Raw genomic sequence first — 24,164 nt, forward strand, 5'->3', positions numbered from 1 at the left:
AGTTATTTCTTTTTAATTATGTTTTTAATTATATGTTTAATTATGTGTTTAATTGTCTGTTTAATTATGTGTTTATTTGTGTTTATTTATGTGTTTAATTATGTGTTTAATTATATGTTTAATCATGTTTTTAATTATGTGCTTAATTATTTGTTGTATCATGTTTTTAATTATGTTATTAATATATTCTTATTAATTATGATTTATAAATTTTAGGTAAGACACATGAGAAGGTGCAGGCTGCTGTCTCAGCATCGTATAGAACTGCATTTTTTTTTTCTCTTTTCTATCTCATATTTTTCTTTTCTAATAATGTTTTCAGTTATGTTATTAACAAGTTATTTCTTTTCAATTATGTTTTCTTAATATTTATTTATGTTGTTTCTTTTTAATTATGTTTTTAATTATGTTTTCAGTTATGTTTTTAATATATTCTTATTAATTATGATTTATAGGTCTTAGGTAGGATCCATGGAATGGTGCTGTCTGCTCTTTCAGCATGCTGCAGAGCTGCTCTTTTTTTGTTCCTATCTCTAGCTTACTTATTTATTTAAATATGTTTATTTTCTATTTATAATCTATGTATATATCATGTTTTATTTTATATATTTCTTTGCTTTCTATTTTCTCCGTAGCTTCTTTTTTTTCAGGATAGATCATCAACGGATAGGGTCACCTTTGGTCGAATGCGTCATCGCCTGACAAGATTCATCATCGATTTTTACACGCGGTTACGGGAAGGATAGGAAGAACACTGGCGCGTGTGCCGGGGTGCACAAGCGTGGGTGTTCTCGGGCGCGACTTAACTTCGTTTGATTGCTCGTATCGAAAACGCGAATTTAGAGTAGAGTCACCGTTTTTCTAAACCTCACGTGAATGTACGCGGACGCGATTTAAAAGTCCTACCGGGGACTTCGTTTCATTTGCTCGAATATTCGATTAGATTACCTCGCGAACGCGTTTTTTTTACAGTAGAGTCACCGTTTCCGAACACTTGCGTGGGTGTCCGGGCGCGATTACAAGTCCTACCATGGACTTCGTTTTAGTGTTGAAATTCGGGGTGCGCGAACGGTTTACCTTGTAGTGCTGTACATAGTTGGCTGATGTTATGATCATCCTCATATTTGGTAGCGGGGCGGAAATCCCGACAAATATCATGGAGAGTCTAAATACCGGTTAACATATGTCACTTTGGATTTCAACTTAGAGTCACCGTTTTTCTAACACTCACGTGAGTGTTCGCGTGCGCGATTAAAAGTCCTACCGGGGACTTCGTTTTGTTCACTCGAATATTCGATTAGTTTACTTAGAGTAGAGTCACCGTTTTCCGAACATTTGCGTGGGTGTCCGGGCGCGATTAAAAGTCCTATCATGGACTTCGTTTTAGTGTTGAAATTCGGGGTCCGCTTCGGATTTCAACTTAGAGTCATCGTTATTCAAACACTCACGTGAATGTTCGCATGCGCGATTGAAAGTCCTACCGGGGACTTCGTTTTATTTCTTCCACATTTCGATTAGATTACTTCGCGAATTTGGATAGGACAGTAGAATCTACGTAATTATAACACACGTGAGTGTCGCGAACGCGATTAATGCGCTTTGATTGTTCGAAATTCGGAAGCACGTATTCAGATGTGCCTAATAATCCGTTATGCCTGAGGCGAGGGTGTTGAACGGTAAAGCTCTCTGTAAGTGGGGTCCCTGTAGCTGAGGCTATATACCTCCTGTTAGCTAAGTCGCCCTAAATATCCGAAGCGGAAGGCATAAGGGATCGGTATCGCGGAACGCGGATTTTAGAGTAAAGTAGAGTCAACGTTAGCTCGTGGGTCTCCACATGCAGCAACTTCCACGTAGTGAGACCTGGGTCGGTATTACTTGCATACTCTAATTATAAATTCTTTAACGCAAGTACTACTGAGCGAATGGCTGCATATTGTGTGACTTTTCTAATATCTTTACAAACTAATTCAAACTTACTAAACATTAACATATATTCATTTTATATCGTTAATAATACTTCAAAAGAAGAAATGAAACAGAAATATATTGTACAAAATTTATCTTTTATGTCCGCTGTCATTTCTGTTTATTCTAATTTACTCTCACTAATAATCTTCTACATATCTCGGGTGGGACCCATGGGAGGGGCCCATGGGTGAGGGCTTCTGTGCGGGTTGCTGTCTCAGCATCATGTAGAACTGTTTCTCTTGTCTTATCTTTTTGGGGCTCTCTAATCTTCTCTTTCTGGGGCTCTCTTTTCTTTCTCCGGCTCTCGTTTCTATCTCATATTTTTCATTTCTAATTATGTTTCCAATTATGTTATTAATATGTTACTTCCTTTTAATTATGTATTCTTAATATTTATTTATGTTGTTTCTTTTTTGTTATGTATTTAATTATGTGTTTAATTATGTGTTTATGTTTTTAATTATGCTTTTAATCTATTTTTATTAATTATGATTTATTAGCTTTAGATAGGACCCATGGGCTGGTGCATGCTGCTTCTCTTTTCGTTTCTTTTCCTAGCTCTCTTATCTATTTATATATATTTATTTTCTATTTGTATTTTATATATGTATACATATATTATTTTGTTTTATATATTTTTTTGTTTTTTTTATTTCCTCTTTTTCTTTTTCTGTTACAGTATAGGTCATCGAGGGATAGGTTCATCAGCGGCCGAATGATTCGTCGTCATGGCTGGATTCATCATCGATTTCTACGCGCGAATACGGGAAGGATAGGAAGAACATTGGCGCGCGTGTCGGCGGGCACAGGCGTGGGTGTTCTCGGGCGCGAATATATTACGTTTGATTGTTCGAATCGAAAACGCGAATTTAGAGTAGAGTTACCGTTTTTCTAACACTGGCGTGGGTGTTCGGGCGCGATTAAAGGTCCTACCGTGGACTTCGTTTGATTTCTTCAAAATTCCTATGGGGGTATTTCGCGAATTTCGGCTTAACAGTAGAATCTACGTAATTATAACACACACGTGAGTGTCGCGACGCGATTAGTATTTCTAAGGAGTGCGCTTTGTTTGTTCGAAATTCGGAAAGCACGAATTCGGATGTGCTTAATAATCCGTTATGTCTGAAGCGGACGGTGCTATTGGTGGAGCTATCTGTAAGAGGTGTGTAGTAGCTAAAGCTACACATACCCTGTTAGTTAAGAAGCCAAGCATTGAAGCGGAAAGGTATAACGGATCGGTATCGCGAAACGCGGATTTTAGAGTAGAGTCACCGTTAGCCCGTGGGTCTCCACATGCAGCAACCTCCACGTGGTGAGACCTGGGTCGGTATTACTTGCGATATATCGATATATAAAACCACATTATATAACGCAAGTATTACCGAGCGAATAGCTGCTTATATAGAAAAATTTATATTTAAATTTATGTAAAGTATTATACATAATTAACATGAGTAAATTATATTATATGTAATTTAATCATGTTGGGATAGAATCGCAAATTCTTCAAATTATTTTTTACCATTTTGAAATACATTCAAATATATATATATTTGATTTAAGAAATAAATTGTAAGTTGTTTATTGGAAGATTAAATAAATAGTTTTATTGGGTATCGAAAATAAGTATCAATCTTTAAGAATATTATTATTATTATTGTAATTGTTATTGGATTATTGGTAATTTGACCAATAGGGGCGTTGTTATCTTTTTCCAATAATTAGTGGGTAATAATGTAATCTTACTTACCTTGAGATGGAAAAGAAACTTCCTTCTCATAGCTTCTTTCCTAAATTCTTTTCGTACAAATATGAGGTATGGAATATCCGACTATTACTTAAAATAATATTAATTACTTTTTATACTTCTTATTAAGATTATCTATGCAAGGAATATACAAAACGTTTCTATGATTTAATGGATTGAAATGTTTTTCAACGTCTAGTATTGATCGCCTTCTTTATTTAATTTACGATACATAATTTTCAATATTAAAAATGTTTCATTATTAAATTAAATATATATATATATACATATATAATGTATTATCATGTAGTTGAGGATAATACAGATTTCTACTATTCTACGATATTCAACCTAAGTAAGTATTTACGTGAACTAAAAGATGGCGCTGGCATTAATTGACTTCGATCTCTCGACGAAGAGCGTCATATTGATGTATTTGTGCAAAAGACAAAGATGGAAGATGCGCGTCGTCGCGCAACGAAGGCCGTCGAGTACGTGTTTATAGAGATGATGGTGAGGGATGTGAAAGAGAGTGAGAGAGTGAGGGAATGATAGAGCGATAAGGTGGGAGGGAGTGAGAGAGAGAGAGAGAGAGTGAGTGAGTGTGCGAGCTTCTTGTTGGAAGGTGGAAGGAGGAGAGGCGGTCAATCTAAACCCGATAACGAGCCAGCTGGTGGCAGTGCCGTTGTAGAAGGTTTTGCGGGAAGGTACTTTTCGCAGAAGATTCCTCTCTCCTTTTTATCCGTTTTCTTCGTACAGTGTGTGCGTGTGTGCGTGTGTGTGTGGATGGGTGGGTGAATGAGTGCGGCTTGTATAGTTGTGTATTTTTTGTTTGTATGGTGACAGTGAGTTGCGTGAGAGCGACATACGTCGAGAATATAAGAGAGAGGAAGGTGTATCAGGTGAATCGGGAGAATCTTTACAGTGCGCCTTTCATTTTCTCTTCGTATTTTAAGGGTGAGAGAGACGAGTTGACGGATCGAAGAAGCAAGAGAGAGAGAGAGGCGCAAAAAAGAAAGAAAAAAAGTAAATAAATAGAAACGAAAAGCATGCCGTGATCAGAAGAGAAGGTCGCTATGTATCCGGGAAGAGAAGGTCGGCGGTTCACGTAGAGCACGCGCGACGATTCCAACCGAAGACGAAGACGAAGACGAGACGCAGAGTCGACAAGTAATAGAAGAGGAAGAAGAACGACAACGACGACGACGACGCTGACGACGACGACGACGACGACGACGACGCTGACGACGACAAAGACGACGACGAAGATAACAACGAGAAGATTTACCTAAACCGATCTCGCCATGACTTTAAGACAGCTTTACGTGAAGGTATATACATACGTATCTACGAGACTGTACTTAATCCTTTAAACTTTCAATTAATTTTTCAATTCCTCATTTGTGTGAACATTTTTCCTTAAGGTCATCGCTTTTTTTTTTTTATATTTATCCAAGGTTAGTCTTTTTCAAAGGGAACGTTCGAAAGTTTTATTTTATTTATATAAAGTTCACGTTGAACTTATTTATTATCCTGTATAAAAAAAGTTTAGAAAAATAATGACGGATTCTTACTCTCGCATAATTATTTGATGTGGTAATCAAGTATTTTATATTTAAAATATGATGTAATACGATGAAAGGAATGACGATCAGTTAGCGTTTGTCAAGAATGCATTTTATTCGTTAAATTTTTTTTATTCAATTATTTCTTATTCTTGAAAATTTATCATTGTCAAAATTATATTTATTATAAAACGAAATTCGTTAAGCTTCTTTCAAAATAATAATAGTCACTTTTTTTTCTAATGTTTGTTGTTCTCTTCTAGTCACCTTCGCGATATATATTCTTATGATAAACGTTCCGGTTTATCTCGATTGACGGACGTTTGATGAAATGTAAAAGAAAGAAATTACATAAAAAGAAAAAAGAAAGTTGCTCGAGTAACCATCTCTATTCTTTCTTTCATTTCGGAATATTAATCGTCAATGAAATTATACGTTATATCTATAATGTAATTGTAAAAATTTTAAGGAATGTCAAAAAATGATGTAGAATTTCCCGCTATTACTTTATCTCTCTTCACGTGATCAGGATATTTATCCTTTATAGGGCAAGGAAAAATCAATGGCAAGAGTAGGACGTAGAATATATGGTCGATAAATGTAGGACCTAAATTTCGTTCGTGAGAAAACAGGTGAAGGAGGAAAATTCGCCTCTCCCGAATGAGAGTGGGTCACAGTAGTGTAGTAACACGGTGAACGCGTTTATCGAAAGGGAACGTTCCGACTTTTGACGTAAATATCGATCGGACACCCACACAATTTCACCTTTGCTCTCATTCGCGCCAATAGAATTCGAATCTTCAGCTGGGTTACAACAGTGTTACATCGTACGTGGATGATCGTAGAAATTCACAGCGATCGCTTTCGAATCTGCTCGAGAAAATGAGAAAGATCGAAGAGATCTTTATATGTGAATCATCGTTTTGATCGTTTATCAAAAATTTCGAAATTAGCTTTATCCTCGTCCGATCGTATTATCATTGTTGAGACGAGAATTATTAATATCTTTTGTTTCTCTTTCTTCTTTTTTTTTTCCTCCGTAATAATATTGCGTATCGATTTATTTTAAATGTAATATATTCTTCATACAGTTTGTCAAGATAGTATAAAAATTAATATAAAACTTTTTATATATCTGTTTGATATACTTGTTACTAATGTTTAATATATACTTATCTTTCTGCAGTAAATAGACATTTTCTTTGTCGCAATGTTTAATCGATACAATCGAGTGATTACAAGATTTAACATCGATTGAAAACTTCAAAGTAATCATTGATTTAGTCACATTACCAATACCTATATTGACTAGCATAAGATTATTGGTGGCATATCAGTTATAATAGTACCGTTAGTTTACCATTAGATTCGATTTCCCATGTAGCACGGTTGTTACGAGAAAGAAAAATCTCGTAGGAACGTTCTCATCTCTTCTACGCTTCCCTCTTTAAGGTTCTATCGAGACTTTCCATATTGCTCGTTGATTTATCGCTTCGGTCAGGTGAATGGCGAGGGTTGACCGAGGTCATGTTGATGTCTGTGAGTTTCTTCTCTTTCTCCTTTCTCTTTTATTCTTTTTTCCTTTCTTTCCATTTCTTTTTTCCTTTTTTTACGACGCGCTCCATCCGAAGAGATTTTTTTTTTAATTTCTCTTTCTCTTTCCGAGAGATAGAGAAAGTTTATATCTCGCGCTGGAAATTGATCATAAAGATAACAGATAACAAAGTAACTAATCTCTTTGTTCTTTTCTTTCGTTCAATCGTAATTAATATTCGTAAATGCTTTTTAAAGTAATCGTTTATCGAAAAAAAAACAAACGATGTGGAATTTGAAATGATGAAAAATACATTTTCATTCGAATAAAGAAAAAAAATAAATAAATAAATAAAAGAAAAGAAATATGTATTTTCATAAGAGAGAAAAATATTCAAATAAAATAAATTTGCGTATAATAAGAAATACATTCGTATTCAAACGTTGTTCGTTCTCGAAATTCATGATCTTCGTCGAAGTCATAAACGCACCTTTATGTTAAAGAGCCAGTCAACCTGGTTCAAAGCTGTTGCCGGAGCGATCGGCCGTCGTAGAAGGTGATTCGTGTAGTTCGTTTCGAGCCAAGCAAAATCCTTTCTCTCTTTCAGAAATGAAACCTCTCGAGATAGATCGTTCTACCTGTACTCTTTCTCACTCCCCTTGAAGTACAAGGAATTCCCAAAGTGTCTGAGACAATGACTCGAAGAATTTCAATTTATTTTGTTCAAATCTTTGTTTGAATATAAATTGTTGAAAGAAAATATTCTATACGATGTAAAGTTTATTATATCTCTTATCATTTTAATTTCTAATTATAAAAATAATTTTATACGGATCTAAAAATATAGAATTGCATTTATCTATTGTATTTCATTCGTAATGCTTTTTTTTTGTTTTTTTTTTTTACAGTGTTAACTATGTTACGATTTATTTCGATTATTATTCCATAGATAAAAATGTAATAAAGCGACGATAAAGGTTTAAAGAAACGATGTGTCGCTACGTTTTACACATCGTTACATTTCGATTCGAAGACAAATTTCTACAAGACCTTCCAGAAGCTTCGAACACGATATTAGGCATGGATGATCTCACATTAATCGGCGATGTTTTTGAATAAAAATCACCGAAGCCATTTGATCTAACGACCTTACCTTTAATAGTACATAATTCTAGAGTCATGAATTTTTACGTATCCCTATATATTATCTACGTTCTTAATCTTTCTCTCTCTCTTTTTTTTTTTTTTTTTTTTTTTTTTTTCTTGAAAAAAGAAGCAGAATGTCCCCGAGTCGTTCTCCTTGTCTCCGAGTCGTTGGGTTCTTTCAACGAGAACCGAGAGATTACCGTATAATTGCGAAAGCCTTCATTTTCGTGACGATTATATACTTTAGAAATCTTGATTATTTCAAGATAATCAAATTTTGTGGAAGATCGATTAGATTAGACATATATGTTTTGTAATTTTTATGAAAGGTTTAAATATCTTACGTCACTTTCTTAAATCATTAAAATTAATTATTAGGTATATATACATATTGCTTCTTCCAAACATTGATTTTTAGTATGCATATATATGTATATATATGTATATATATGTATACATTGATCTGAATGGAATATTTATACTAATATATTCCGATTGATTTCGATTAAATAAATAGGTTTTATTGCATATTAAAATGGTCCATTTTTAAATAATTTCTATCATAGTAAATAATAATTTTACTTTCTTTTTTATTTTTTCTTTTTTTTCCTTTTTCTTTATTTTTTTGCGAGCTTGTTCGTTCATCGTACCTCTTGATAATCTCTTCGAAGAGAATTCAAATGGAAAGTCGAGGACGAGCCTTCTTCTTCGTGGGCTTTCTATGCGATGCGAAGATTCCTCGAGGCAGTATCTCACAAAGTTCTTCCTTCGTTTTTACGACCGCGATTTTAACTTTAACAAGGCCTACCTCTCGAACCAAGCAAGTTTCCTTCTCACGGATACGCTTCTCTTTCTTTCGTGGAAGATACGCTTGATTCATTACTTTTCTTTCTCATTATCTAAATATATCTATATTTTTTGACGATTAGCTATTATTAGACATGATTAGACTAATAATAATAATAATAATAATAATGAACAATTGATTTAATCGTTATCATTTATCTATTCTTTACTTCTTTATTTATTTATTTATTTTTCTTTTCTTTTTTTTTATAAACCAACTTGAATTTTATCATGAAAGTAAAAGAAAATTCAATAGCAAAGATTTCTACAAATTTCACGCAATTAAACTTATTTCCTTCGTATATGGAACGTAAAATGAATAAATATGAATATTCGTATAGTGAAGAAAAAGAAAACGAAGAAGCGTAGCAAAGGGTCGTATGAATATATGTGGGTGGTAAAACTTGACCTCGTTATTCTTTGCACAGAAGAACATAAACTCTCGAACGTTTTTTCACTGTCGTGAAATGTCATGAAAGAGCCGAGGTAAGAAAGCATGGATCGATTGTCGAATGATATTGCTAAATCATACAGAGAGAGAGAGAGAGAGAGAGAGAGAAAATATATATATATATAATATTGTATGCATCATATCATTATTATAAAATTATATTCAATATCTCTAAAAGATATATGCAATGGACACTTAACTATTCCATATAAATGTTTAGAAAAAAAAAAAAAAAAAGAACGTTATCTTAAGGTAAAACTTAAATTGCTTCGAGAGTTTACTTAGCTTCTTTCTTGTTTCTTATTTTTTTTTTTCCTTTTCTTTTCTTTTTTCTTCTCCAAGCAGTTAAATCTGTCAGTAAAATATCATTGAATTTACGTTACTTTAAGCTGGTCGGCAAAGACTTCGTTCGAACGTTCGAAAGAAGTCTTTAAAAGACTTCTTCAGTCGGCAACATGAGCTATCGCCGTTTTTTCCGGTGCCAGCCAGTTGGAATTTTTCCAACTCCTTCTTTCATCTACGAATTCTCTTTTTCACATATCCTTCTTAGGATCTGTACTTGCTACGATTTTTCATTCCCCTTTTTTTGGACAAAGAAAGCAATATTGTGGATATCGATCCATCCAGATTTATCACTTGTAATCGTGATTAATTTAATGAATCAACGAAAAAAAAAATCATCGCTGATTAAATTTGTGATCAATGTACGATTAAATGTCACAATTTATCTATTTCGAATATTTTTAAAAACTTAAATTTCTCTATTCAAAAGTGATATCAAAATATTATTCGTGTTAATTGTTACGAAGGTAAATTGATTCAATTAATTTATTCATTCGATCACATTTCATTAAATTAATATCAAAACTACGAAACGTCTTGTCGATCGTGATAAATTTTTTTTCAAAAAATTATTTTAATTACGTAGTTTTACTTGAAAACGTTGACGCCGATAACGAAAGTAATGTTTCGCAAGTCATATAGATCACAGTTTAATCGTTCGTTTAAAAACAACCGAAATGTTGATCAAATAAAAATGATGATTTTTTGAATGACAGCAAAAGCTGAGCTAGTGTGCAAACAGATATTTTTTTTGCGCTTGGAGGAATTCACATCGATATGACTCATTCGAGGATGACCTCGTGGCGATAAGATTGCGAGTTCCACCTTCCGCATCGCTCCTCCCTCTTCTCTCTCTCTCTCTCTCTCTCTCCCAACAGATTGAAAAGTTATTGAACCGAAGTCGTGTTAGAAACGTTTAAAATTATTTCTCAAAAAACAGAAACTTTTCTCGGTCTTTGCAAGAAAAAAAAAAAATAAAAAAGAAAGAAAACATTTGAACCTATTTAAAAATTGTTCAATTCAATGAACAGTGATATAGATAGATATTTATAATAGATAAATATAATTCATACATGTTAGAAGAATATAATAGAACATAGCTCTCTCGTTGTAAATACATTCCCAAGTGAATAGACGAACGCGACAGAAGCCGTAGATTGGTGTACAGTTTGCAAAGCTCGACATAGACACAACACGAGGGTGGAATAGTGGTACGTGCTCATGTCACCCTTGCTTCTATCATGTGTTGTAACTTGAAAGATAAAGAGGAACATAATCATATTGGAAATTATTTTCTTCTCAATTTGTTAGATGGATTATAGCAATCATTAGAGTACATACAAATTGCAACAAATTCATTTCTTATTCCTGCAATTTAGTTTACGATTCTAGTTTGACATGAAGGCTTCTTCTTTTTTTAATAATTCATACGTCAAACAAATCAGCTTTTAATTTAATATAACAAAAGTATATTACTTTTATAGAATATTAATTTAATAGAATATTTGTTTCTTAATCCTATTATTATAGGTTTTAAGAATGAACTGTAAAGAGTTCAGTGAACGTGCATTGTAAGAAAAGAAAAAAAAAAATATGTTTTATAGACTAGCTCGCAAAAACAAGTACTTATCCTTGTCTTCTTGCGATTGTTCTTTCTCCGATATGGCATTACGGAATTCCATCGAGTTTTTAGCCGTTGCGTTTGCGGTCGACTTGGTGTAACTCGTGCGACAAATTAGAGACGGTTCCTTATAATATATACCGCGAAAAAAAAAATATATAGAATTACACTTTGACAAGCGTGAGATCTCTCTTTCCATCTTCTTCTTCTCCATTTATTTCTAAAGTACAAAAGAAAGAGAGAGAGAGAGAGAGAGAGAGAGAGAGAGAGAGGAAAGAAAATTTATGTTCATTAACTTTTCATCGTTTCGTAACACGAGCCTAGAATAGACCCTCATTCGTTTCTACGATAAAGAAAGTTTAAGACCATTAACCGTATTTTTTATCAAAATACCCTCGCTTGAAAAGCCATTTAAGAAAAATATGTGCTTTTCAAAATAAATACGAATAATTTCAAAAATATATTTTTCATTCATACATATATATAAAATTTAATCAATTATATACGTGTGAATAGAAATACTCTATCGATAAAAGTATCTGTGTAAAATGTACTTTACAGTTATTCAACATAATTTTTTCGTATGACCACTAGTTCTGATTGCTATAATTTTCGTAATATCAAGATGGACGAATTTGAAAGAAAGAAAAGAAAAAAAGAAAAAAAGAAAAGAAAAGATAGAAAATTCTTGTAATTAAGATAAAACTGTTTTAGTGGGCATACCTTTCATCGTAATATATCATAAGGTATCATAGGATACCGTTGAACTGGACATTCTCAATGAAAAGAGTCTCGTGGGAACACTATTCTTCCACGTACTTTTTATTTTCCACGAGAGGCACGAGACTCGCAATAATAATAACTTTTCTAGTTGCGTGAAAATATAGTTTACGTGTAATCATAGAAAGCATGGGAACTGGCCTCTTAGACAAACCTGTTAGATCACTTGCAGGATTCTATGCATATTAATTACGAACGAGTAAAAGTGAAAACTTATATGACACGCATGTTTTATTCCTCATATTATTATTTGCGATTAAAAATGATTATTAGTAAAATTGCAAAATAGAACAGGTGTAAAGGCAAAGAAAAAAAAAGTCGAGATAAAAAAATTTCACCTCAAATGTTAAAAGTCAATGTAGTTGATTTATTTGATGAACGGTGAAACGGACAATCTGATTCTTGATACGAGAGACGAATTATAAAAAGTTGGCAGGGAGAAGGGAGAAAGAAAGAAATGGTCGATACTACTCGAGGATTCTTCCGTCTCGTGACGGACACTCCTTGGGTCATGAGTTCACGAATGAATTGTACATCCCCCCGCCGACGAAGAAATTTCTCTTGTTTTCTTTTCTTCTCCTTTGTTCTTTTTTTTTTATCTTTTTCTTTTGTTCTCTCTTTTTTGTCAAACGAATTAATTATCATTGAAATCACATAATAAATTATTCAGAATTAATTAATTAATTATTTATATGTTATTTTAATCGGATTAAATCTTTCTAATAATTTGATATCTATCATTGTAAATATCACGGCAGGTATAATAGATATGTAGGACGTATTAATCGATTTTCTAACGTTTCGAAATACGTATCTAATATGCGACATTTTAAGAAGAACTATTCAGTCATGCGAATTCCGTTATGTAAATGTAAACCGCTTTAAGAGAAAGTTGTAGATAAGAGAATCAAGTATGCGATACCCACATAAGTCTATTTATATTTCTAAGTATATATCTATATTATTTATTAGAGTACGAAATAGACGTCATACATATTGTTCAGTCAAAACAAATTTTTTTTATTTGTATTTTATCACTTTTGTGTAGATAAAAGAATTGACTCCTCTTTAACGTATTTAACATTTCACGCTTGCTTATTCATCGTTTTTCTTCGTTCATAAAATTGAGTTGACAATAACATTATGCGTAATGCTTTTATTGATGAGCCTGATAAAAGCATTTTTTAATAAACGCAATATTATCCACATGATGACGTAATAAGTGTAGCCAAAGAATGTAACGAAATAAGATAAGATACTGCAATAATACTTTATCAATGGCGTTTAATCATTCATCAATATATCAAAGAGAAGAATCATGACGATTCAGTTGCACTTTCTTTCATATTCTTTACTCTTTCATGTTACGCTACGTTAACCATAAAATTTGTTCCTAGTGCAGAATATTACGAGTTAACGTACGATAGTTATGTCGAGAGTATAGTACAAAGTTTCATCATTATATACAATTTATATAGTTTCACGGTAAGTCTTAGATGGTTTATGTAGCATTAATCATTCTTATGTTAGTTTTATGTATCGCGTAAGTAAGATGAAAGATAAATAAAAGTTGAATCTTACACGCGCATTTATTACACAACATTTACTTTCTTATTTATAATTGACTTGAATACTATACACACACACACACATATATATATATATATATATATATATATATATATATGAATGGAAATTCTGAATATTTAATAATTATCACGATTTAATTATAATTATCAATACATTGGCGATTACTTTCTTGTGAATTTAATCCTTAAAGTAAGGATTTTATGGTCGTTAAGTTACACGCACCGATTAACTCGAACGAAAAGGTCTTCCATGAAGTGAAGGTGGAGGAAACGATGACAAAATAAAAAGCATGATTTACCGTTGCTCGACATTCCTTTGGATCTCGTACTTACATGTTACAGTATTCCGTTAAATGGTAATTCATATATACATACGTATAACGATTTCATCGTTACCTCCATCGTGATGTGACAACAAATGTAAAAGTTCACTCGACATTTCTTTTCGTCGATTACCGTTAGCTGACTTTTAAAACAGATCGTTCTATTTCTCATGAAATTCAACCTGGTTGTATGTGCGTTCGTTCTCCTCTTTTTTTTTCTTTTCCTCTTTTTTTCATTTCTTCGTGCACCACACATCGATTTCTTTTCTCCTTCTAATAAGATGACGATGTTTGCTCGTCGTTTGTTTACTCAGATGATGATATTACATCGATACTATACGTTCGTTTTATGGAAATTACCTATGTATGATAACGTTCATCATATTTATACTCAGAAATTGTACCATACATATTTTTTAAGAGAATTCGTAAATTACAATAATGATGTCCTGATGCCATTAGTTTAGATACGTAAATAGATGCGTTCATAGTATTATCTAATAGCTTCAGCTGTGAAAGGAAAGAAAAATAGATACTAATTAAAAAGAGAAAAAGTTGTCGCCTTTTTCTTTTTCAAAGGTACGGGCCGAATGAATCGATATGATTCCAGTAGTTGGCCTCGTTCGTCGTTTGCTTCGTGTGTAAATGTAGGGCACCTTGTGAAAGGAAAATTAGCCTGCAATCAATCAATGCAAGGTGTGTCGTCGAACTGCCATTTCCACTATCATGTTATTTCGTTCATATGTTAAGTCCCATTTCATCGTAGATACGTATCGATGATAAGAATAATGAAATTGATTAGAGCCGTTTATCTTTTATTTTGAGACGATTGGGCAATTAGAACGATTATATAATTATAATTTTGAATGAGCATAATTATGTTAAATTATCACGTCTTAACGATTAATAGATTTATATGATTTGTTCAGGGCGGCAAAGTATGGATACCACATCCCGAAAAGATTTGGGAGGGTGCTGTCCTCTTAGAGGATTACAAAGTAAATCGGCCAACATTAAAGGTACACACAGACGACTCGAATCAAACGAAGACATTACAGATAGGAAGCGATCATGATCTACCCCCATTAAGGAATCCGGATATTTTGATGGGAGAAAATAATCTTACATCTTTGTCGTTCCTTCACGAACCAGCTGTTCTCTATAATCTACAAATACGTTTTCAAAGGCATTGCATTTACACGTATTGCGGTATCGTTTTAGTCGCTTTTAATCCTTACAATGAATTGCCCATATATGGAAATGATACGATATGGGCATACAGAGGTCAAGCTATGGGAGATTTGGAACCTCACATATTCGCTGTGGCTGAGGAGGCTTATACGAAATTGGAAAGGTGATTTAATTTATTTAAAAAAGAATAATTTATATTAATTAATGTACAAAGTTAATTATTATTATTATTGGCACTTATACTACTCAATTTCGTTGACGAAAAATTTCAGGGAAGGACATGATCAGTCCATCATCGTGTCCGGTGAATCAGGTGCAGGTAAAACTGTGTCGGCAAAGTACACCATGCGATATTTCGCTACCGTTGGCGGTTCCACGACGGAGACACAAATCGAGAAGAAAGTATTAGCCTCGTCACCAATCATGGAAGCGATCGGCAATGCGAAAACAACGAGGAACGATAATTCCTCGAGATTTGGAAAATTTATTGAAATACAATTTAATAAAACATATAATATCACTGGTGCCAGTATGAGAACTTATCTTTTGGAGAAGTCAAGAGTCGTCTTTCAGGTAAAAAGGAAAATTATAATTTACAAAAATTCTCATTGTAAGTTAGAACGATCGAAAGTTTCGAACTGTATGTCATCATATTCTATTAATTATATCGTTCAGGCAAACGAAGAGAGGAATTATCATGTGTTTTATCAAATGTGCTCGGCAGCGAAGCGTCTTCCACACTTACATCTTGGAAACTCAAACGGGTTTCATTACCTCAATCAAGGAAACAATCCTAGAATCGAAGGAGTCGACGATCTCTCGTGTTTCGACGATACAATTAGTGCTCTTACGATGCTCGGTTTTACTTCTAAACAGCAAGACGATATGTTACGAATATTATCAGCCATATTGCATTTAGGAAACGTAAATATAAATAGTTTTGATGCACAGAGCAATAATGGAGATAACGACACCGAAGCTAGTTTTATTTCTGTAAGCTGTCTGCCTATAAGAAATTTCACGATTCAAAGATCATTAATTCATACGGACTTTCCTTAAAATTTTTTAGCCAACCGATAGACATCTTTTGATAATCTCGGAATTACTTGGTACGGACGTTAACGCTATGCGTAAATGGCTTTGCCATAGGAAGATCGTATCTATGAGGGAAGTCTTTTTAAAACCAATGAATGCGGAGCAAGCGATAGGAGCTAGAGATGCTTTGGCAAAGCATATTTATGCCGAGCTATTCAATTGGATAGTGAATGGTATCAATAGTTCCCTCCAGTCTCAAAACAAAGCTCAATGTTTCATTGGTGTGCTAGACATTTATGGATTCGAAACATTTGAGATAAATTCATTTGAACAGTTTTGTATAAATTACGCGAATGAAAAGTTACAACAACAATTCAATCAGCATGTATTTAAACTTGAACAAGAAGAATATCTCAAGGAGGAGATCGAATGGACTTTCATAGACTTTTATGACAATCAGCCGTGTATCGATCTAATAGAAACGAGATTGGGCATATTGGATTTGCTAGACGAAGAATGTCGGGTAAGACGCATGATTTTCATTCTATTATCATACGTCAATTGAGATAGTATCATGTAGAACAGATTCAAGTTATCTCATCAAAATATTCTGACAGGATAGTTTTTTAATTTTAAATACAATTATTCACAACTCGTATATGGCAATTAATTTTCTTTATTAGCAAGTAATTATTTGACACAGATGCCAAAAGGAACGGATAGCTCGTGGGCAGATAAACTCTATGCAAAATGTAACAAGTCGAAACATTTCGAAAAGCCAAGATTTGGTACTTCCGCTTTCTTGATTCATCATTTTGCTGGCTTAGTTCAGTACGAAACATTAGGTTTTCTCGAAAAGAACAGAGACACAGTGATAGAGGAACAAGTAGACGTGTTAAGGGCTGGTAGTGTAAGTTCAAATCTTTGGAATATTCTCAATTCTTCTAATCGTTTACGTACAATTCTTTGTACATTCCATTTTTATTCTTTCAGTGTAAATTATTGAAGAAGTTGTTTTGTGAGGAGGATCCAAAATTGGTTGTACCTAACGTAAGAGTCAAAGTGTCCGCACAAAAACCAGTAATAACTCCCAAGCATAATAAGAAAACGGTAAAAATTATTTTCTCGCGTTATTAGAAATAATATATATATATATATATATGCATATATGTGTCTATATAAATTTGTAATAATTTTCCTTAGGTTGGCTCGCAATTTCGAGATTCTTTAAATATGTTAATGTCGACGTTAAATGCAACGACTCCTCATTACGTTCGTTGTATCAAGCCAAACGATACAAAGGAATCATTCGAATATAATCCTGTACGTGCCGTACAACAGTTAAGAGCCTGCGGTGTGCTCGAAACGATTAGGATTTCTGCTGCTGGTTTCCCGAGTCAGAGAACATATTCCGAATTCTTTCAAAGATACAGATGTCTTTGTGTGTTCAAAGAAATAAATCGCGATGATCTCAAAGAGACATGTTGTCGTATATTGTCTAGGTAAAGTGACAACTAAAACTTAACAATTAAGAAAAGATTTTATTTCTACGAAAACGTTTTAATTTCTACAATATTACTCGATTAGGTTTATCAAGGAAGAGGATAAATTCAAGTTCGGGAAAACAAAAGTTTTGTTTCGTGCTGGACAAGTGGCTTATCTTGAAAAGCTTAGAGCAGAAAAACAAATGAATGCTTGTATAATGATTCAAAAAACTGTTCGAGGTTTAATATGTCGAAACAGGTATGAAAAAATTAGAAGGGCGATTTTAGGTCTTCAAAAATATGGAAGAGGATTTTTGGCAAGGCAAAAGGCTGAAAGGATTAGACGTAAAAGAGCTGCCATTAAAATTCAAGCTAATGTTAGAAGTTGGCTACAGAGACGACGGTATCAGCAAATTAGATGCACAATTATTGGTATTCAGATATATGCCAGAGGTAAAATGGCGAGAGAAAGGTATCGTTTGATGAAGGAAAATGCAGCTGTAACGACTATTCAACGATACATAAGAGGATATCTAGTCAGAAGGGCATGTGAAAAGAAATTAAGGGATATCGTTATAGTTCAGTCCTGTGTAAGAAGATATTTGGCCAAAAAAGTGTTTAAAAGATTGAAGGCTGAAGCTAGAAGCGTAGAACACGTAAAGTCTCTTAACAAGGGTCTAGAGAAAAAGATTATCACTTTGCAACAGAAAATAAATGAACTCGTAAGTTTCTCTCGTTGTTATGCAACGAGTTTAATTTAATTAAATAAATAATTATTTGAAATTATTACATTCATTTTAGGCAAAAGAAAATCAACACTTGAAGAATGTACATAATGAAGTATTTGACTTAAAAAATAAATTGGAAGGACTTAAATCTGTAGAAGTCGAGAACAAAAAGTTAAATGTTATTTTATTGGAAAAAGAAAAAGAACTGGAAAAAATGCAAAACGTACTAAGGCAAGAGAGAGATGAAAAAATGGATATTTTGCAGGTAAATATTTGAAATTGAAATTATTCGAATTAACGATATACGTGAATATTTTTACTTATTCATTTATCTCATTCTTTTATTATCTTATTTTGTATCCAAGTTTTTGTTGTTCTATAGGATAAAGAGAAAATCAGTCAGGAGAAAGGACAGGAGAACAAGAAACTCCTTGAGGAAAATGAAAAATTGCGAAAAGAACTTTCTGTGGCAAATGATAAGTTGAAGAGTAATTTACGTGGTGCCGAAGAAAATCTTAAACATCGTTTGGAACAGGAGAAGGATCTGCTTTTGTTGGATCAGGATCAGGATCGTGGTGCTTATCAGAAATTGTTGAAAGAATTCCACGAATTGGAGCAACATGCCGAGATGTTGGAACAAAAACTTGCTCTCCACGTACCAGGACATTCTCGTTCTTTGAGTAATGCCTCTAGTAACAGCGGACAAGTAGTTTCAACGGAATTACCGCAGGATGATCAAAACATTGTAAAATTTCATTTCATTACATTTATTATGACGATCATCGTCGAATAACGTATGAAATAAAAATGCAACGTAATGCTTTTTCCTTTTTTCATTTTTTTTTTTTTTTTTTTTTTTTTTTTTTTTCTATGTAAAGGATTTCGGTTATGGATCCGTTCGTTCAACAACATCGTCGTCAACGCCATATTCACGCGTAGAAACGACCGATTGGAATCAATTACGTTCAAATACCCCACCTGATGGTGAAGTACAATCAAATAAATCACCTTCGGAAACGGCAAATGAACGAACCCATGCACCCGTGGATATTAATTTGGTATTGAAACTTCAACAAAAACTGAAGGACGTTGAAAAGGAGAATGGACGATTAATTAGAATGGTAGAAGATTTAGAACGTGACAGTCCCGAAGAAGCATCGCGAACGCAAGATACTTTCAGGGTATATAAAAATTAATTTAACAATGTGAATTCAATAATAGATTGTTTCAATCAATGATTGTATAACTAATTGTATATGTATTTCTGATGTTTCTTAGCTTCAAGAATTAGAAATGGAAAATGCACAGCTTAAAAAGGATTTGGGTTCATTAAGGAAAATTGTATCGAATGCAGACTCAACAGCTGCACAGCAGCATCTTATAGGTAAATGGTTAATTGATACAACTAAAAAAATTCTTTATAACATTTTTCTTTTTATTCTATATATATAATTTTTGTTTCTCTTTAATATACATATCTGTACGTATTATATACATACACCATTTCCTTTGGCTGTGCTATACAAAATACATTACACATATTTATTATTAACATTGACGAGCTTTTATTTGTATACCTTGGACACTTTACTACAATATTTGTTTGCGTGTTTCACATAAAATATTACATTGAGTTATTGTGAATCTTGCAATAGAATAATATGAAGTTGGGGAAAAATGGATTTAAGCTAATTTTACTGTTGAGTTTCTTTTCCAATGAGTTTGACGTAATGTAATATTTAAAAATTGATTATTTAGGACAATTTGAAGCTCTTCAGGAAGAATTGGAAAGGAGAAGAGAAGAATGCATACAGTTGCATAGTGTGTTGGCCGATCATACTCGAAGAATGAAGAGCCTTGGTTCAAACTATGGTCGAGATGTTGACATTGTTAACGAAGATGGTGAATTAGTCCTTGCCTTCGAAGCACAGAAGAAGATAAATAGGTAAATCGATAATTATATCAGAGATTTAATTTCGTGGCAATTCGTGTCTAATCGTGTTTTGTCGTTTGTGCATGCAATTCGATTTTCAGTAGACTTAAGACAAAGCGAAAGGCATCAAGAGAGTGAGTTGAGTAGATTCTTTGACGCGAAACATTAGACATGGCATGTGTCTTGCATAATGCTGAGTTATTCAATCGAATGCAATGCGAAAATATGTTAATTTAAATGATAACAAATTAAATAGAGATCTGTGCAATTATATTGAAGAAATATTCGGCGATTGAATAATTCCTTGAAACTTTCATTAGATTTAAACAAATTTTCAATCGTTTTAATTCATTATAATTTATTCAAAGGCAACTAGAAGATGAATTGCAAGCAAAAGAAAAAGGTTGGAGGACTCAAAGGGATGAATGGAGAGCAGAGATCGACAGATTACAGGAAGAAATCGAAAAGCAACAGAAATTATTATCCGTCAATCTAAGTAAATCGCCCCAAACACAAACCGAAGCTTACATGCAATATGAAATTACAAGATTGACCTCTGAAAATTTGGTAAGATTATTAATTTTCAATCAGGCTTAAAAGTAGAATAAATTTGAACAATATATATGTATATATATATAAACATTCTTATTGCAATATTAAAGGATCTACAAGAGAAATACGATAAGATAGCAGAAGAATGCAGAAAGTTTAAGAAACAATGTAAAATTCTTGCGAAACGTCTCAAAGATGCAGGCTGTAAGTAAAAATATTTAATATTCCTCTAGATAATAATTATTAATTAACTAAATAAGAAATAATATTTAAAAATATAAATTGTGAAAGTACTGCGATTAAGATTATTTTATTCTAATGCTATCAAAAGACGAAGGAAATGATATTAAGGAACATAAGGATCGTCCTTATGTGCTAAAAAACACTGGTGAGTGCATGGTCTCGATGAATCATCCATATCATTTGATATCACGTTTCATGCAGACCACAGCTCACCTGTACATAAAAAAAAAAAGAAAAAGAAATGGATCATTTATGATAATGTTAAGATTTTTTATCAATTTTTCTTTATTCTTGACCCTTTATATCTAATGCATGATGTATCTATTACAGTACCAGACAGTATAGAATCTGCTAATGACCCCAGTACTGTCACAACGACCAGTCATTCGTCCAGCGACAACGGAAGCATTATGCCAGCCATTCGCAAGAAAGAAAGAGATTACGAAGGAATGTTTGAATTTAGAAAAGAAGATATTGGTGTGGTAATAAGGCATTTAGTTATTGGTAAGTCAATATGATATCCGTATGCAATAGGAATAACAGCTGATATTACTACAGTGTTTTAATTCCGATTCGTAGATTTAAAACCAAGAATAGCAGTGACTTTATTACCTGGGCTCCCAGCATATATAATATTTATGTGTATAAGACACACCGATTGCATCAACGATGACGATAAAGTTCGATCGTTGTTAACCGCGTATTTGAACGGTGTTAAACGCATTGTTAAGAAACGAGAAGATTTTGAATACAGCGTATTATGGCTAAGCAATACATTACGATTATTACATAATATGAAGCAGTATTCTGGCGACAAACCTTTCCAATTGGAAAATACAATTAGACAAAATGATCAGTGCTTACGGAATTTCGATTTAAGCGAATATCGAATTGTCTTGAGCAATGTTAGTCTATGGATTTTTAATAATATCGTGACGACTTTGAAGGAGCGAATTCAAGCTTTTACGGTACCGGCGCTTTTGGAGCACGAGGCGATCTCCGGCTTGAATTCCAACAAGCCAGGTCGACCCCGTTCGTCGTCCATGGGCGAGGAGCCGGATTCTACCCAGCAAAAGCTTGACAAGCTCCTAGACGAACTCAGTTCAGTGCACAAAACTCTTCTTTATCATGGTGTTGATCCCGAAATTATTATGCAATTATTTAAACAACTCTTCTATTTTATGTGCGCAAGTGCGTTAAATAATTTATTACTGAGAAATGAGCTTTGTCATTGGACCAAAGGAATGCAAATAAGGTAATTAATAGGAATTTTATAATTTTCAATTTAGAATGCAAATAATCAAATTCCAATTACTTTGATTAGGTACAATTTGAGTCACTTGGAACAGTGGGGTAGGGATAAACGAGTAGGAGCTGCTGCTGAAGCACTTCAACCTATCATCCAAGCGGCACAACTTCTTCAGGCACGAAAAACAGATGATGATGTGAATTCCGTTTGCGAGATGTGCAATAAACTTACGGCCAATCAAATAGTGAAAATATTAAATCTATATACACCGGCAGATGACTTCGAGACACGAGTACCGGTATCTTTTATAAAGAAAATAGAGGCCAAATTGGCCAAACGTGGTGAGAACAACGAACAGGTAAATATATGTACATACATATATATATATATATATATATGTTTTTTTTTTTTCTTTTTTTTTGGTAAAGTTGTGATCACGATAGGAATACGATGTTACGAAAATGATGAATGTTTTTAGCTTTTAATGGACTTAAAGTATACCTATCCAATAAGATTTCCATTCAATCCGTCGAACATTCGGTTGGAGGACATCGAAGTTCCAGAGGTGCTTCATCTACCAATGCTCAAGAAGATCTAATTATTGGCAATATAATTCTAGAGAGTGGTTTCCACTTACTGCTCTTCTGGCTTTTAGTTGATTATCGTTGTACAAGAAGCTACATTCGCTATTATTTTATTTATTAAAACAATCTAGTGATCCCGATACTCTAGTTACGTTATAGAACGCATGGAATGAGTTATCGATATAACATTTTATAATATATACATTTTTTTTTTACTACGTAATTTATATTCTACGAAATATAATTCTCTAATTCTCAAGTCGCGTCCGGATTTAAAAAGACAAAAAAAAAACATAAAAAAGAAATAATTAAATGAAAGACCGATTAGAAAAAGGAAATATATATATATATATATATATACATATATATATATAACGTAGCGTTCAATAAGGGAAAGTATTATATTTTGTTAAAGTTAACGCATGTTTAACAATTTTACGTTCGTAGATAATGTATATTATCGCAAGATGAAAAATTAGGAAAAGAAAAAAAAAAAATATTTATTCGTACTAGATAAATACGCATACACATATTATATGGATAACAGAAGGTATTGAGACTACGTTAATTAATATAATATAGTCTCATCATTGCCTTTTTTTTTTTTTTTTATTCCATTAATTATAAATATTAGTTCCCTTTGCGATCGATGGCGTTAAGATTGCGTATGCGATATTCGTCGGTACAACATTGATAAATATGCCAATCGTTATACCTGCATACATTGTAGAAAATATGTTGGAATTGTAATTAATATGTAAAAAAAAGAAAAAGGAAATGCGAGAGAGAAGATATGTAACGTTACGTTGGAATAGACTGTATATTTTGTGATACGAAAGAGTTATTGTGTGAGAGAGAGAGAGAGAAAGAGAAGCATATAATGTTGTTATATTATAATTTATAAAAGAGTACAAGCGATTAATTTTTGTGCCATTTTACGAGTAGATGTTAACGGCATTCAATTCGACTCCCCATTTTCTCATATCCCATTCGGTTTGTCATTATTTTGCCTAGTAAAACGAATACATTCCATAGAATCAACTAATTGGAAAGGTAAATGCTTTTCCAAAGTGTTATTAAGCGGCAAATCAATCTATTTACGCGATTATTATACATTTACTCGATGTGAAAAATTTATTTGTTCCTACGATGAAAATAATAAATGAAATCGTTGATCATAATACGATGTTTCCTCTTAGACGATATATTATGCATACGTAAAGTATGAATCTGTGTACATAAAAAATGTGAAA

General features: G+C 33.0%; 1 protein-coding gene across 3 annotated transcripts; it reads left to right on the forward strand.

Annotated features, from left to right (window-relative positions):
* Window positions 1-4,285: 4,285 nt before the first annotated feature.
* LOC124430301 (unconventional myosin-Va) lies at window positions 4,286-24,092 on the forward strand. Of its 3 annotated transcripts, XM_046976643.1 has the most exons (22): window positions 4,286-4,422; window positions 4,672-5,046; window positions 14,842-15,266; window positions 15,376-15,676; window positions 15,779-16,096; window positions 16,173-16,661; window positions 16,842-17,048; window positions 17,132-17,248; window positions 17,342-17,640; window positions 17,726-18,344; window positions 18,424-18,615; window positions 18,733-19,095; window positions 19,229-19,531; window positions 19,629-19,734; window positions 20,109-20,295; window positions 20,652-20,850; window positions 20,946-21,039; window positions 21,167-21,223; window positions 21,409-21,582; window positions 21,658-22,333; window positions 22,403-22,685; window positions 22,806-24,092. In XM_046976643.1, exons 2-22 carry the CDS (start codon window positions 5,020-5,022, stop codon window positions 22,923-22,925), a joined length of 5,556 nt encoding a protein of 1,851 aa, XP_046832599.1. In that variant the 5' UTR covers window positions 4,286-4,422; window positions 4,672-5,019; the 3' UTR covers window positions 22,926-24,092. The 3 variants fall into 3 exon arrangements, with proteins under 3 accessions (XP_046832599.1, XP_046832597.1, XP_046832600.1); XM_046976641.1 differs by having other exon boundaries at window positions 4,309-5,046; XM_046976644.1 differs by lacking the exon at window positions 21,167-21,223 and having other exon boundaries at window positions 4,310-5,046.
* Window positions 24,093-24,164: the final 72 nt, after the last annotated feature.

Source organism: Vespa crabro, chromosome 18 (assembly GCF_910589235.1).
Source record: "Vespa crabro chromosome 18, iyVesCrab1.2, whole genome shotgun sequence".
Lineage (NCBI taxonomy): Eukaryota > Metazoa > Arthropoda > Insecta > Hymenoptera > Vespidae > Vespa > Vespa crabro.

Excerpts from the sequence above, each read along its gene's own strand:
- LOC124430301 (XM_046976643.1), top strand. The coding sequence starts at position 5,020 with ATGACTTTAAGACAGCTTTACGTGAAG. Across the intron at positions 17,641-17,725 it reads TGTTGTCGTATATTGTCTAG|GTTTATCAAGGAAGAGGATA; the intron begins GTAAAGTGACAA and ends TTACTCGATTAG. Across the intron at positions 21,040-21,166 it reads ACGTCTCAAAGATGCAGGCT|ACGAAGGAAATGATATTAAG; the intron begins GTAAGTAAAAAT and ends TGCTATCAAAAG.